The sequence below is a fragment of the Lipophrys pholis genome, assembly GCF_963383615.2.
Source record: "Lipophrys pholis genome assembly, chromosome: 7".
Lineage (NCBI taxonomy): Eukaryota > Metazoa > Chordata > Actinopteri > Blenniiformes > Blenniidae > Lipophrys > Lipophrys pholis.
The window spans coordinates 11,734,615-11,750,843 of record NC_137638.1 but is presented as its reverse complement, the minus strand read 5'-3'; the positions used below and the strand labels follow the sequence as shown (position 1 = coordinate 11,750,843).

The 16,229-nt window shown below is 41.5% G+C and overlaps 1 protein-coding gene across 2 annotated transcripts in view; it reads left to right on the top strand.

The window, feature by feature from the left end:
- The first annotated feature begins 408 nt into the window (after positions 1–408).
- Positions 409–16,229, top strand: part of kcnip3b (Kv channel interacting protein 3b, calsenilin) — a 67,559-nt gene continuing 51,738 nt past the window's right edge. Inside the window, exons 1-2 of one of the 2 annotated variants that reach the window (XM_080468445.1) lie at positions 409–659; positions 8,177–8,269. In XM_080468445.1, coding sequence (XP_080324571.1) covers positions 8,198–8,269 — 72 coding nt within the window. In that variant the 5' untranslated portion in view covers positions 409–659; positions 8,177–8,197. Of the gene's footprint in view, positions 660–2,124; positions 2,242–8,176; positions 8,270–16,229 lie in introns of those variants that run through there. The other variant, XM_080468444.1, reaches the window with a different exon arrangement.

The window sequence follows — 16,229 nt, the reverse complement described above, 5'->3', positions numbered from 1 at the left end:
GAGATTAAATGATATTTATAAACTTATGGCACCCTCTTTAAGATAAATGTTTATGCACATAAGTGCAAAGTGGCATCTAACATGACCCGTTCCAGTGCAGCCTGACATTACAGAATGACCTTATCAGTTCAATGTGAACTTGTTATGCAACAACAGTAATTTCTTTCCAATTTATTCTTGGGATTGCAGTGTTTTATTCAGATTACAAATGCCATATGAGACCTGGGATTAGTGATGCAGCAGTGAAAGATTCCTTATGAAGTGGCATTAGCAGCAGAGCCAAGCTAAGGCTGATTAGGGAACGCACGTGCAGGAATTGTCTCAGCTGAAGCAGCAGGCATTAGATTAGATCAGACTATTAATCCCACATGTGGAAAGTCGGTCATCACAGCAACAGCTCCACATTGTACAGATGATTAAAGACAGGATAGTTGCACACAAGAGGATACACTATGTATGTGTGTGTATAAACACAACACGTGTAACTATGGGGGGAAATTTCCTAAAAACACTGGTGCTGAGTGGATTTTGTTTAAGATGGTTTGAGGCCGCAGTGGTTAGCACTCGTGCCTCAGAAGGTCTGGACTCAAATATGCAACTGTCTGTGTTGGTTTTTCTCTGGATACTTCCGTTTCCTGCCATGGTCTAAAAACATACATGTGAGTTTATTTTGGTGATGCTAAATGTGAGTGTGAGTTTGTGTTGTTTTCTGTCTCCCAGTGTTTGCCCTGTGACAGACTGTCCATGTCCTGCACTTGCTCTAAGTTATCAGGTCTTGGCTCCAGCACCTCACAGCCCTGAACAGGTTTAAACTGTATGATGGAAAATGAGTTGGATCAACAGACAAATTATATGAATCTCAGCAATAGTATGTGTCCAAACCGAGGATAGAAAAAAATGCATTGAAAATGAAAAAACATACAAAATATTACTTTAAAATTTTTAACAGTGTATTAGCTGTAATTGTCTTTGGGGAGCGATTGCCGTGTGTGTGTGCTGCACTCAACAAGTCAACAAGATCGCTAGAACTGCTTTTCATGTAATAACCAGGAGTGACCACAAGATGGTGCACTTTTACAACCTTAGTCTAATTCTGATTGCCAATTACTTTGACCTGTGCGCGCACGTGTGAGTTTGGGTTATTTTACATTTTGACATTTTTTAGTCTGTGTGTGTTTGAAAAGCTAAATAACATAGTTGTACACCACCTACCTCCTTCAATCTGTCCAAACCTGCGTGCTCGTGCCTTGGCTGTATTTGGGAGGATTTGGACGCCTCGCGCTGTTTCACAGAAGTTGCGTCACTGACACCGTCATAAATGGTTGATACTGTCACAGCAGGTCAGTGTGTGTGTGTGTGTGTGTGTGTGTGTGTGTGTGTGTGTGTGTGTGTGTGTGTGTGTGTGTGTGTGTGTGTGTGTGTGTGTGTGTGTGTTGCAGTCAGAGCTTTAGAGTCAGACCAGTTTAATCCTCACAGAGGTTTAATCTGATGGGCAGACACATCTGGCTCCAGTCTGACTCTCCTCACTACTTTACATTATCCTGCTGGAACATGATTAGGCTGAAACGTGTTTCCTGCTGCAACTTTGAGGAAAAGAACTTCAGCGAGGGCAGATGGTGCAGTTTGGGAGTCAGGGGATTCCTTTTCCCCATTGGGAAAGCTCTGTGGGGGGGGGGGGGATATTCTCCCATGGTATTTTATCTTTATTATATAATATACTTTTTTTTATTGCTATTTAAACTTTGCTCTAGATTTTTTATTTTTTTTATTTGTCGTTAACATCACATTTACATCTAATTCTCAACATTACTATCATTTCCTCTGATGGCCCAGCATCTCAGATAATGACACTATTATGGAAAAAGTAAAAAATATTCATATGTTAGAGTCTAATCTAATCTTTGAAACAGCATAAAATTTGTAAAAAATGTCTTTAAAATGTTGGAATAAGCCTTGTCAGGTTTGATTGGGACTGTAGTTATGTGACATAAATATGATGGATTTACTGTGTGGGTCATTTTCAGCACACATTAGTGCAGCCATGGGGAAGAATGCTGACATTGCAGTTGTTCAGAAGAGGAGGGGGAGCCACAGGAGATCATCGGTGGAAGGGCTGCGGCTCACAGAGTGCTGGATAGAAGTAGGGTCGTAGAAAGCTTGAGTAAAAGCATAAACTCTGTCAAGGGAAATAGAAGCAGGGCTTTGGACTAAACTGATTGAAGACGTTGGGGGAGATTCTGAGTGAGTATTCTGAGGCTGGTGTCAGAACGTAAAGTACAAGAGAGGAAGTGATGTTCTCCTGATTTGGAAAGCAGTCTTCCAGAAGCTCCCAATCCAAGCTTCAAACTCATAGGAGGTTTAACATTTCATCTGCTGCTGTTGCTTCTTTGTGTTTTATCAAGTGCAGAGTGGCCTGTCGGGTATATTCATGGATTTTCTTCTTCTTTGCTTGAAGCTTAATAGCTGATTTCTTTTTCTGGCAGGTGTCAATGATGAATAGACTTTACTCAGAGAGTTCTTTTCTTTTCTTTTTGCCTGAGTCGTCTCAATACCTTCTATGAGCTTTTGTATTTACATATCTTTCACAGAATCACAAACCAGTAATGACCCAAGGTGTTGGAACACCATGGGGAGAAACCGTGGGCTCCACGTCTGGCCCAAAAGTAGTGCATATGGTCCCACCTGGACTGGGGGTGATACAAACACCAACCTCAGGATTAGAAAGGGACTCGCTCCACCAACTGAGCCACAGCCAAGCGATTACTTTCCACTTTGTCTGCAGGGCCAAAACTCTTCTCAGCTGCCTTTCCAACTGTGGTATCACTGACCTTCATCATCCTCAGACCTGCTGGCCTGACATCAACCCTGAAAACGGTCTGCAGGCCGATGTCCAGACGAAGATAACAGAGGCCCGACTTACAGTTCAGATGAGTTTCGATGCTCTCTCACCAATCTGAACTTCTGTTACGTCTCAGCAGTGAAGCATGCTGATTGCCTCCATGCTGCACTGTACCAATGTAGGAGTTCCACTCATCCTATAAAAGACAATAATAATCTGAGAAAGCCAGTTTATTCTCCTTTTATATGGTGCAAAGTTTGTAAGAAAAGTACATTTGTAGGATGAGCAGCAGAGCTGGCTGTGTGGGTGACTGGGTGTGTGTGAGGTTGGGGTTGTGTCTCTGTATGGCTCCTCCACACTCGGTGACGTAGCTCCTGTTTGTTAGATGAAAAAAATGTTCAAATGCACATTTAATCTGGTTTCTTCAGACTTCAGACGTCCAGTGCATAAAACAAAATGCAACAGCAGAGTGAGCTGTTTGGCATTGGCAGAGAGGCTATTGAAGTCTTTCATGGGTGGAACCCTGCTCTATTGCTCATCCCACAAATGCATTTTCTGTACAGATGTATCACGACTTGAAAGGCACATTTTCAAATTTTTAATGCCATTTGATATTAAAGGATTACCATTTGAATCATTAAAAACAAAAAGTCATGACATTCTGTGACTGATTTAGTGCTGTTGTTTATTTAAAGCCATTAGCTATGGACGCTATGGACGCTATGGCCTGCCGTATCTATAAAGATGACAATAAACCATGTAGCACATGTCACCTTCACTAATTAACATGTTCGGTATTGATTCTTTGATCTGCATAGAAAAACGAACTGTAAAAAGGATCATTCAACATTTTACGGAGGATTGTGCTGCTCGATGGTTGCCTGGCAACAAGCTGAGGTCACTTTCACTGTTTGTTTTAATTTTCAGATTTTTTCTTTCCTGTATTAAACAAATATGTGTTAATGGGTGTGCTCTGGAAGTGCTGATGGCATGTTTTGTTACCTCACCTCGCGAGCCCGGCTGTGTGTGCTCAGTCTTTGGACTAAATAATGCTTTAGATTTGGTCACTTCTTTTTTCATTCTAAGCCACCAACCTTCCCCGCAAGAGCTTTTTTTTTTTTTTTTCCCCTCTCTTCCTCATAAAGAGGCATTTTGTCTGGCTCAGTTTCAGAGTGAAGTTGCATCAGTGCATCACGGACATAATGCCGCGTTATTAGAGTGGAGCACCTTCACAGCTCCGGGTCTGAACTCATGCAGGTCAGTGAACAAACTGAATGAACTCCCTCATATTGAAAGGAGACATTTTTCCCGCTGTCACTGGAATATCTGACTCTGCTCCTACCTGTCGTGTCAGAATCACACAGCAGTGGACGAGACAAGAGTAGATTATAAAATGACAGTGGATTTCCTGTCATTGTAATCTCAGCCTCCTCTCTTAACTGACAATTCATCAGCTGAAAGGGCTGAGCCTGCACCGTGAAGCCGGATGAGCAGATTTTATTTTTTGTATGGATTTCTGTACGTCAGCTGTGTTTGATGAATGCACTTCGATGACCCTGTGTATCCAAACGAGTTGGAGAATTTCGCCCCAGCTTTCAGCTGCCGTTCACTCTGTGCTGAAACGTTCCTGAGACGGACGAGGCCTGCTGCACTTGCACTGTTTTATTTTGTACGGCACAATAAGCCTGCTGCTGGCTCACCAGATAGAGCCGCTGCTTCAGATAAGGCGAGAAGTGTTTGTCTCCAGACGCAGAGCACAGGAAAGACGAGGCACTGTCATCCGGAGAAGTGACTGATAATGCGAAGTGACAGTGCAGCCATTTAAGCTGCCTCAATATTTAATTAGGCACTGCCATCAAGGTTAAGATTAATTATGTCCTGGAGCGGAGCAGTGACGCTCCGACCTGATTGGGGTTTCCACTTCTGAATTGCAGAATCAGCCGTGCTTCATAATACTGTCAGAGCTGTAACTTTGAGTTAATGGCCAGAGCTGCTTTCGACAAAACTGGGCCAGTCAGACGATGGATCTTTGAGTCAGAGCTGCACGTAAAAAGTGTATCTCAGTTCCTTTCTCACATATATCGATGGTATAACTTTTGTGGTATGCTTCTGTTTTTTCTTTTGTTTTGTTTTGTATTTTCAAAAAGTATTACAGTAGTCCAGATTGTGCGAAAGATGTGTAACCCTATAACCACGTGACTCTGTGTCGCCAATGTAAAGTTTTGACATTAGTTTGTTCATGAGGACACTCCTGGAATTCTATGTCTCACATCAGATATGTACAGGCTCGCAACCTCGCCCAAATCCCCCAAAACTTGGGGTGTTGTGTTAAATGTAAATACAAACACAATGTAATGGTTTTGAAGTTTTACAAACCAAATTTTTTGGCCCATTGAAAGAAAATCCAACATTTGACCATTTCATACAACGTTTTGGCTCATTTTAAATTTGATAGCAGCAACACATGGTAAATATTTGCACAAATCAAAACAATAGGAGGACGATCTGTTGACTAATTAGGTTAGTACCTTTTGTGGGTTTGTGTTTTTAGTGATTTTTCTTTTTACTTGCCTCTCAGACAGACTGCATGCACCGCCGGGGAGCTGCCCAGATCAACCGTTTTTGTTGTGTTGTTTTGTTTGTTTTGCTGCTTACTACCCCTCTTCTTCTTTGAGTTACTCTTTACTCCATCTGGTAGTATCAAGCCACAAGGCTAAACAGGCTGGAACTAGTTGGTTAACTGGTTAACGAGCAGCTCAACGCAAAATAGTCTTTGCAAAATGCTGGTTTATGGTGACAGTGACAGCAAGCTGAAGAGCTTCAGAGTGTGTTTAGACAGCGCTCGGCGGACAGTTTACATTCGTTTCTAAACTTTGTGCTGAGAAATCTGCCAGACGGCTGCAGTTCCTCATGTTACTCACTGTGCAGACATAAGAGTATTGATCACCACATTCTCAGCAACAGAGCTGATAAGCCTGTTTCCCAAAATGTCTCCCTGCAGAGATTTCCAGTGACAGACCTGGAGACAGAACCTGCCGCTGTGCCTCTCTCGTGGTCCGTCCGTTAATTGGGCACGGATGCCTCAGAGGCCCCGGCATTTCCAAGCCCGCATGTTGAAGGTGATATCTGAAAGCAGTTGGACTCTTCAAGATGTAACTTTAACTGCATCATAAAACACAGAGAATTATAGCTGCACATTATTGTTAATGTCGCTGCCTTTCAGCAAAGGTCTGGTTCATTCTAACATCAAAATATTTATTGTATTGAATTAAATAATCCCGTAGTTGTTATGTGATTGTGGTGCAGGATATAGATGTTATCCATCCATCCACCTTTTATACCACTTTATCCAACTCAGGGTCGCAAGGTGCTTCATCCGATTCCAGTGGCAATGGGGAAAAGGCAGGTTACAAGATAAACACATTTATTTAATCAAAAGACAGTATTGAAAGTGACTCTTTGCACCCTTGGCATTAATTACTTTCGTTATTCAAACACAGTGAGCAACTCTTTATAATCATCCATCCATCTTCTGTACATTTGATCTAATTCTTTGCCGTGAGGCACTGGAACCAATCTCAGCTGACACTGGGTGAAGGCCATCACAGGACACAAAAGACACACAATCACACCTGGGGTCAGCTTAAGAGTAACAATGAACATAGAGGAGACGTTGGGAAGATACCGTGGCTCCTGAGCTCACAATCAAACCTGGGGCATTTTCACTGTGATGAACTTGTGATAGTCACTACACCACTGTGTGGCCTGTCTTTGTGAGCATCTTCTAACAAAAAGTAATCTCACATGCAAATTAAAAATGGTTTTTACTCCCTTCAGGCTGAACATTGTACTGCCTGGTAGAAGACTCAGGTTCCAGCAGGGAGAAGTTGGTTTTGGACGCTGGCAGTGGTACTGTAACCAGCTCACTCCCCTCTGACACTAACTACCCAGTCAGAGACATTACAGAGCAGTGGACCTGCGTCTCTCGCCCTGTAGGTTTATGTCCTGTTCATCTGGTTAGATCTTCATGTTGATCTCTGACTGAAATGAACAAAACAGTCACACTTAACAACTCACCATGAAAATACAGAAATATTCACTGATTCATAAAATCATGTTTTTATTGTTTTGAATGATCATTCAGTTGTCATACATGTACGTTTTACACTCTAATCCTACATTATTGTGAGAGTACGACATGCTGGATTAGTGGAAATAATGTTCTAAAAGAGGAGGTTTTATAAAAGTAATTGATTGCTTTCTATTTGAATGTACTTTCAGTGTAGTACACTGGTTTGGGATATAACCCTCATTCAAGTGAAACAGTTTTATCATGAGGCTGCATTCCTGCATCGCTCCTCCTCGCTCTCTCTTCTGTCTCCGCCTGGCCTTTAAATTGCTTTCCGGAGGCAGGGGATTTTGGCCTGGCAGATAAGGGGAATGGGATGAAACGTTCTCCCCGCCTGTCTATCTCTGTCTTTCTCTGCGAGGCAGGGGGAATCTACTGACGCGGGACATTCACTGAAACACGGGAGAAAGCAGCTTGTTCTGACTCGTCCCTCGGGTCACCAAGGCTGAGGAGATGCCAGTGACATCACTCGAAGACACCATCAACCTTATCAAACAACAGGGAACGGGCCGGCATGTTTAAAGATGTCAAAGTCTTACGGCGTATGTCTGTTTCCAGTTGACGTTCATGTGTGGTGTACAGCCACGCAGCCTGCTGACCGGATAAAAGCCTGCATGTTTCTCCTCTGTTAACATGTTTGTGTGGTTTTCTGGCCTCTTGTCAGTCAGGTTGGGTTCTGGAGGGTCAATCCCAACGCTCTGATGTGACATTCTCTTACATAAGCCCTCGGTGCTCTGCTGTCCCACCGCAAGAGCAAGTTGCATGGATTATTGATGCCAGCACTGAGCCAGCAGGACAGAACATTGCAAAGTCATACAGTTAAACTCACAATGCGATCCACCTGCTTCAGACAGTCTGTTAACTCTCTCAGAGTAACAATTGTTTTCTGTTTCTCAGGTTTTAAGATGGATGGATTTATAGGGGGGGGGGGGGGGGGGGTTGTGCATGGTTTCTGGATGTGGGGATCCCCCCCCTGCACAAACCTCCCTCTTTGGTTTTCATGCACACAGTCATAACTCCCAGTCTGCAGCACATCTCTATCACCCTCCTCCTCTTGCTTCTCTCTCAGCTCTGATTTTGCACGCCATGCCTCACAGTTCACATACATGTATTTCATACGATGCTCCACGTGTTAAAGTCGTCCCCGCATGGATTAGCATATTAATGTGATGTCCTCTTGTCCCTGTTTTCTGTCACTCATGTTTCAGAGCAGCAAGAGAGCAGATGAGATGGAGCCGAGTGGAAGAAGGAGAAACGGCATGCTTACAGTTTGGGAATCACACCAGTGTGTTTCACTGCAGGTTGGAGAAATATTTCCTTACATAGTGGTTATTAAGCATCAACAGCAAAAACAATAAGTTGTTATTTATTCACATTTATGTGTAATTGTATGATGTGACTTAAGAACTGTCACAGTTATTTCTTCATTAAAGTAAATTGATGAAAAATTGGGTCGCTGATAACAATCTTTCATATAATCTTCAAAAAGTTCATAATTTGCTGGTCATTTACTCCTTCAAGTGTCACAGCATCACCATCAATTCTTAAATGCTATAATGTACATCTTTTTGTGAGAAGCAGTCATCCATCTGGATTTTATTTTGTTTATTAAAAACATTTCAATTTGAAATACAACGTTCATTTTTGCACTGGATAAACTGGATAAACTTTCACAATCAAACAAACAAGAGTCCCCCACACTCATCAAATCAAGTCTTAATGGACATTTATGTATCAAACAAGTATAATTCCACTGCTTTTCTTGGTTCTACTTCTTTTTTGCTTTTCTCTTGTTTTTGTTCTTAAAATATATTTTTCTTCAAAAATTCCAAACAATTGGTCTAGATTTTAGTTTTACTGGTAAGTGACAGTAACTGCTGTGGTGCATTTATATTTTAGTAATAATCCTCATTAAACGATAAGAAAAAAAAAAGAACTGATTGATTTCCATTGAGTTATTAAAGATTTTTAAACTCACAGGATTTCTTCCTCTCTCTGCTCTCTTTTCCTGCGTCTTCCACCCAATCACAATCACATCTCGGTCCCCCTCAGTCCAGGGATGCCTTACTTTGCTACTTAGCAACTGTTTCCACGGCTACAAAGTTGTGTCCTGTCTCACCTCTATCTTGCCTCGACAATAAGTCGCCGATGTCCCTCCGCTGCTTTGTGTCAACTTCTGAAAGCACAAAGATCAACTGGGTGTCTCAGCAGGACCCTTGTTAGCGACGGCAGCTTAAATCATTACCAAACTGTCTGAGCTTCGTGTTCACGCCACATTGTACCTGTGTGCAACGATTAGAATGCCAAGGTTTTAATGATTTAATTTGTCCTCCGTGGAAATGCTACTGATGAATGTGACAACCTCTTGCTGGTTACACTCAGGCACTCCTCCCTTGTTCTCCGCTGTCCCCGCATCCTGAGCATCAGCGCGCTGCAAGACCACACAGCTCAGCACTAATGTCACAGAGACAAATTGCATTCTGCTGTCCTCTCTCCCCCCCAGTAAACCATTCAAGTTTTTGACTGTCATTCATACACACACACACACACACACACACACACACACATGAATCTGTTTATGAGAATGAAGTCCACAGGCATGAGAAGATAACATATACAGAGAGGCTGCTGGGTATATTCACATGAATGCAAGCGTTGAAGCTACAGAAAGATCTATTTATATCGCGCCTAAAAATAGACATTCTTCTCCATAGAAACATGAAATCCTTCTGAGGGGCAAATTACTCTCGAGCTGCGTGTGTGTGTGTGTGTGTGTGTGTGTGATCCTCTCTTCCTTCCAGAGGTGGAAGCCAAATTAGTGACTGTATCATTCCATCTGCGAGGCTCTTTCTCAGGGAATCTCCGCTCCCCATCTCAGCCTGCAGCAGACAGGATTTTCCAGTGCTTTGATGATCAAACCCCATCCACCACCTCTCCCTGCCTCCATGGTGATGGGGTTTAAGCCGACAGGCGCGGCGTTGATCCGTGCACATTAGTTTACAGTTACGAAAATCGAATCCGTGGCTAATCTGCTGTGGGAGGAAATCAACTCGTTGATGTGGAAGAAGAACACAAAATAACATGAAAATGTCACCAATCAGCCTCTGATTTAAACCTCATTTAAACAATAAAAGCCAAAAGTCAATTGACCTTGTCTAAATTGTTCATGTTTTCCAGTAAAGCTGCTGAGTTGTGTCGCACTAATATGGTGAAATAACCCAGTAGTATCACCCTGCTGCAGCTCTGCCATGTGAATTTCAGGTTGCCTGCTTGAATGATGTTCATTTAGACCAAATTTATCACTTTGAGTTCCTCCATCTGAAAATGGATCGCTTAAAATGCTCTAAACTGATACGACTTATGGTTGTGTCTCAAAATTGGTTCAAATATACAACACTGTGCCAATAGTTTAGGTTGTTCTGTGCTTTCATATTGCCAAATAACAAAATGCTAAGTGAATGAGTCCAAGTGAAGAAAGATCAGCATTTGGAGAAAAAACATTTGCCTTCTAACCAGATGACTTTTTTCTCAGTACACTTGTTTCTGAAGGAACTCTGCAGACAGATTACTGAAAACACTGCATGACCTTTAGTGGATGCAAATTTCATGAAGTCCTTCCAGACAGACTCCACCCTGTGGAGATAGACTCTCTTTTGGGGGTCACTTTTTAAATTCCAGGACCCACTGTTGAAAACATTTGGGACAGGAAACCACTTTACGATTTTAATTAAAGAGAAAGTGTGAAAAACTGGAGCCAATTTCTGCCAATTATGGGAAAAGGCAGGATAAACACTGGAAAGGTCACCAATTCCTCGCAAGGCAAACAGACACAGAGTCATACATATTCACCTCTGGACAATTTATAGTCACTTGATAACCTCAGACTCAGGTTTTTAGACTGTGGGAGAAACACAGTACCTGCAGAAACCACACACACTGGAAGAACATGCAAACGACAGAAAAAGCTGAGAATGTAACCCACTACACCAAATATTCAGCTTCAACACTTGTTTTTTTTACTTTATTCATTTATTTATTTTAGGTCAGACTGGCGAGAGGAAAATATTAAATGACTTTTGAAATGGTTCAAAGAGCAGCCAGAGGGTAAGAGGATGCTCTGAATGTTTGATGAGTGTGAAAATGATGAGAATCATTGGAGCAATGAATGAGACTACTCTAAGTTTAGTAAGAATCTGTGTTGGCGAGCTCTGAAAGATTATAGTGAATGAACACTGAGACATGATGGGATGAGTCCTGGATCACACAGTTACGTCTTTTATTTAGTTCACTTTAATGCACCCAACTATTCTGGTGTAATCTTGTTCTTGTTATCAAATAATTCTTTTGAATCAAGTATGCCGGGTTTTTTTGTTTTTTTGTTTGTTTGTTTGTTTGTTTGTTTGTTTGTTTTTAACATAGCAAAGATCCACTTGAGAAAGTCATACACAATATAATGTATGAATGTTTTGGTAAAACATCAGCTGAAGTCCCGCCCTTGAATGTGTGGCTTTCAAGCCTGGTCGCAGCATGAAGGGCATCCGGTGTAAGAGGTGGCCAAGTCTACCATGCAAGTTGCAATAAGTTGTGTAAGTTCATTATCTGATGATGTAAGTGGTTTTATCTTTTATATTTGTCTCTGAAGGCCTTCCTATTTCCTCATTAGCCTTCTCTCTTCTCTTTATGAGCTTTCATGTAACATGAAATGCTTGTTATTTGACAGCTGCCTCATCACATTCTCAACTGTAGGTGTGGGTATGTCCAGAGCAAATGACAACATGACAAAATCTGATGAGTGAACGTCCCTTTGTGTGAACATTTTCTGTATATCCAGCATGATAAACTTTATCGTGTGATTTGTGGACATGTTCAATGAAAATGTCTGTGCATGAAGGGGAAACACAAACTATCAAACAAAAACAGGAACAGTCCTGAATTGACATTGCTTTGCTTCAAAAGGATAAAATTGATGAAGATTGTTGGTTGGATATGTCACCAAAATAATTTGTAATGATGCCACTTTGTTGGACACACTGTATTGTACTCTGTGTTGTAGGCACACATGGTTTTGTTTCAAAACCAGTTCTTCCTCTCATAGAAGGTGTTTCCTGGATGCTTGAGACATTCTCTTCTCTTCTGCAAAGACTTTGGGGAGGACCAGCAGCAAACGGCTCATTTTAACCATCAGATATCCCGAGCCGCCCCCCCAACAGGGATCAGAGCGGTGCTGTCGATCCCTGAGAGTTGTTTCCATCATGTTTATTGTGTGTGAGCTGGTGGAGTTCAGGTGGAGCTGACCCAGGCACTGATTGTTTGTCCTACTGAGCCATTCTCTGTGAAAGCTGTTATCCTTTCTCACTGCGAGGAAGACAAATCAAGTGTGTGCGTGCGTGGTGAATGAATGAGTTATTGAACCTGAATGTAGTACAAAGCCCAGAGTAGGTGTGTGCGTGTGCGTGTGTGTGTGCGTGTGTGTGTGTGCGTGTGTGTGCGCGTGTGTGTGTGTGCGTGTGTGTGCGTGCGCGCACATGGGTTTTGTAAACAAGCGTGTCACAGATGAAGTAGAGAGGAGGTGCAGATAGAGCCGACAGATTTGAGATTATGAAAATCCACTTTGTTAAAAGTCACCTAATAGATAAGAGTTTCAAGTACAACAGTTGCCGCTGACCTTCAGACTTCAGACTTTCACAGCGTGGAAATATTTCCATTCAGAGGTCTTGTTTTTCCAACTGAGCTGTAGCAGAGTACGCAGGTGTGTTTGGCCTTGTGAAACAAAAAAAAAGAACTGCTTGTAGTTTTGGTAGTGGATAGATGTTCATTTAATTTCTCCCAAACAATAATGTCATGTTGTAATGTGACCCCGGTTCCAGCTTGTAACATGAATACTCTCTGAGTATAAATATTAAGTGCCTTGAAATTTAACATCATCTGTTGGCTTTGTTGACAAGAAACGTGATGAAGGTTAGAAAAAGGTGCACTATCCTTCATTTAATACAGGCGACAATGGCTCTTTAGCAGGTTCAGGTTTTCGCTCAGTTGGAAGGTTGTTGGTTCAATCCCCTATCTGTTGAAATGTCCTTGAGCAAGACACACTGAACCCCAAATTTGTTCCAATGAATGGACTGAGTGGTCAAATCCGAAAAAACATCTTTTATCAAAGATCTACCGAAATGACCAAACGCTGTGGCTGAGAGGACATTTAGGTAAGATTGTTTTTTTGTAAACTAATTATGAATTAACCTTACCTTTGTTCAAAAGATAAGCTTTTGTAACAACCTTAAAAGCAATGGTAGATTAGGTTTTTCATGCTTCTTCATTTAGATGACCTGAGGCCTTTAAACCTCCAGTTAACTTAAACTGCAAGATGGAATTCGGTGTTCTACACAACTAGAGACATGCTTTGAATCAAATCAGATTTACCCATAAAGATAAGAATCATGGCTCATGTGTTGGGTGAAAAAATGCAGCATGAAACTCCAGTACGGGTGATAAACACAGGGAATTCAGTCATTTGAACAACTGTACATCCGCATCCAATAAGGTTTGACTCAGTGGATAAGAGACATCTTTTAAAACACAATGCTGGGTGTTGTTTTCCTCATCAACCACTTCACAGTGAGATTTGAAAAACTCAAATTTTTACAACATGTCACCAGAATTTAGCGTCAGCTACAGCTCTGCTGAATTTACTGCCACAGACACAAGGCACAACACAACAACACGAGCTCCATTTTAATTTTACTCCGCAGCCTCACTATTAAATGTGCTTTTTAATGACAGACACAGAAAAATTTGTGCTCATTTCAGTTTTTGCAAATGAATCTAATCCAAATGTATAATTAACACAGTTTCAGAAAAGTGCGACTAACAAACTGACGTAACTGGACAACCAACAATTGGGTTTTTTTCATCTCAATTAGAGTTTAAGTCTGAGTATGTGAAGAAAATCTCCAGAGATTTCATTTTTGATATATATTTTAACGTTGTTGTTTTGAATTGAGATTGCCAATCAACATACACCTTTTGAGCAAGCAAAGCACAAAGAAATAGATCTGAGGACGTGCTTAGAGGAACATAGAAATAAATCTTTGTGTGTTCAGGAAGTTGCAGGCATTGATTTTTGTCCAGTGTGTCAGCGGCCACAAGAGAAAAGCCGACACTGTATTGTGCCACAAGTTTCACTCAGCGTCCTGAAATTCATGGTTCAGCCGTGAGCATAGAGCAGGCTCCGTGAAACATAATGTGAATATGTTATTTCCTCAAAATGATCTCTCATTCACGCTGTTGGGATCCTGTGGAAACATGTGCAAACATGACTTTTAGCTTTGGTGGCTAATAGGGAACTGTTTTATTAGACAGATGGCCTTTCCTCATTCATCCTGCAGGCTATTTACATTTCTTGGCTGTTCATTATGCAATCAACGTGATGTGTGAGGATGCTTGACCTGGCTTGATTGCTATTTAGCATCTCTCTCTCTCTCTCTCTCTCTCTCTCTCTCTCTCTCTCTCTCTCTCTCTCTCTCTCTCTCTCTGTGCTCTGGGCTGCTTTCACTGTGAGCCAAGGTCGCCTAAATTGATTCACTTCCTCACCAAGCACACATGGATTCACTAGCAGGGCTTTAATTGCATTTCTGTACCAAAACTCTCATGACAATCCCGTCTGCATGCAGGAAGGGGCTCCGTCTTCTTACTTGACACGTTTACATTGGCTTGCAGTGGTGATGGAGGAGGAAACAGATGAAGGAGTGACACAACCGCACTGCTACCACTTCTTTTTGAAATGCTGCATCAAAGCAGAGCCGTCGATCTCAAAATCATATATTGTCTGGCTCACTCAGCGCATTTACATATTATGTTGTCTAAACTAAACTAAAACTGAACAAAGAGAGCTCTTTGGACTCTGAGGACTTGATTCTCAAAACCCAATTGAAAGGACAAGATTAAAAGATCAATAAAGCTTAAAGCATGGCACAACTTTCTGATAAGGCTCTCCTTATAAAAGAGTTAGTGATCAAACATGAATCAGTATACTTCAAATAGCAATTTACGCTATTACAACAACGTAAATGGTGATAATTACAATATCGAGCCTGCAACTGCAGATACATAAAATCATTTATGGAAATATATCATTTAGAAGCCGCATGTGGCCTCTTATTAAAGTGCGTATGAAGCATTAATGACCACTGCAAGACACGTTTACTATGCATGTTTTATACCATTCTATCTGTCATTTTCAGGTTATAGCTCATGCCACTTACATATACAATTTATAATGTGTGCTGAGAAATCATCTTGTTTACCTACACAATAATGTGCATTAAGCCATTAATAATTAATATGTGTGTACAAACTACATCATGAATGCTACATGGGCTGTGAAAAATCTCTATCTGATGCAATAAAGCTTTAGACATGTTGAAATCTTGAAGCCTGTACCAGAGGCTGAAATCGGTGAGAGACAAGAAGGAGTTGAATCCACCGTTCATGGAAAAAACAACTGTTCAGTGGGAAAGTTTCATCTGAACATGTTCAAAGTGGGAGATTCTCAATGATAAAGTTGGAAGTTCAGTCAGAAAGTCAGAAAACGAACTCACTCTGCACCCAATTAGATTTTTCCATCTTCCAGTTGCTTGTAGTAGGAGTCATGAATAATGACACCACCTCTCACCACTTCACTGGAGCAGACTTGTTGTTTCGAGGAGCTTTGAAATGATAGTTATAACGTCCTGAATAGAGCAATGAAAAGGCACTAATAACTTATCGTCATATAAACTGAAAAAAAATAGGATGAATTGATGGGATGACCTGCCTTTGTTTCATGTTAAGTGTCAGCTAAGGTTTCATGATTGGCTGTGCTCTCCTCTTATTTCAGGTGTTTGTCGAAGTCTTCTGTTCAGTCCTGACGTGGGTTAAGTTGCAGTTTGTTACTTCTCACGTCCTGTGTGTATATAATCTATGACCAAAAGCAACTGGCCACACTAATTAATTACTGAATTCAGGTGTTTTAATCAGTCCCCTTGTCATGCACATTGCTACGCTTTCAACTTTGTTATAACAGTTTGAAGGAGGCCCTTGTTAAATCCAAATGACCCTGCCTCTGTGAAGGTTTGATAAGTTTGGTGTGGAATAACTCGACTGGCCTGCACAGAGCCCCGACCTCTCCCTCATCGAGCACCTTCTTTGGAGATTGTGAGTGAGGCCTTGTTGTCAAGCATCAGTGCCTGATCTCATAAAAGTGGAGTGTACATTCAAGCCTATTAG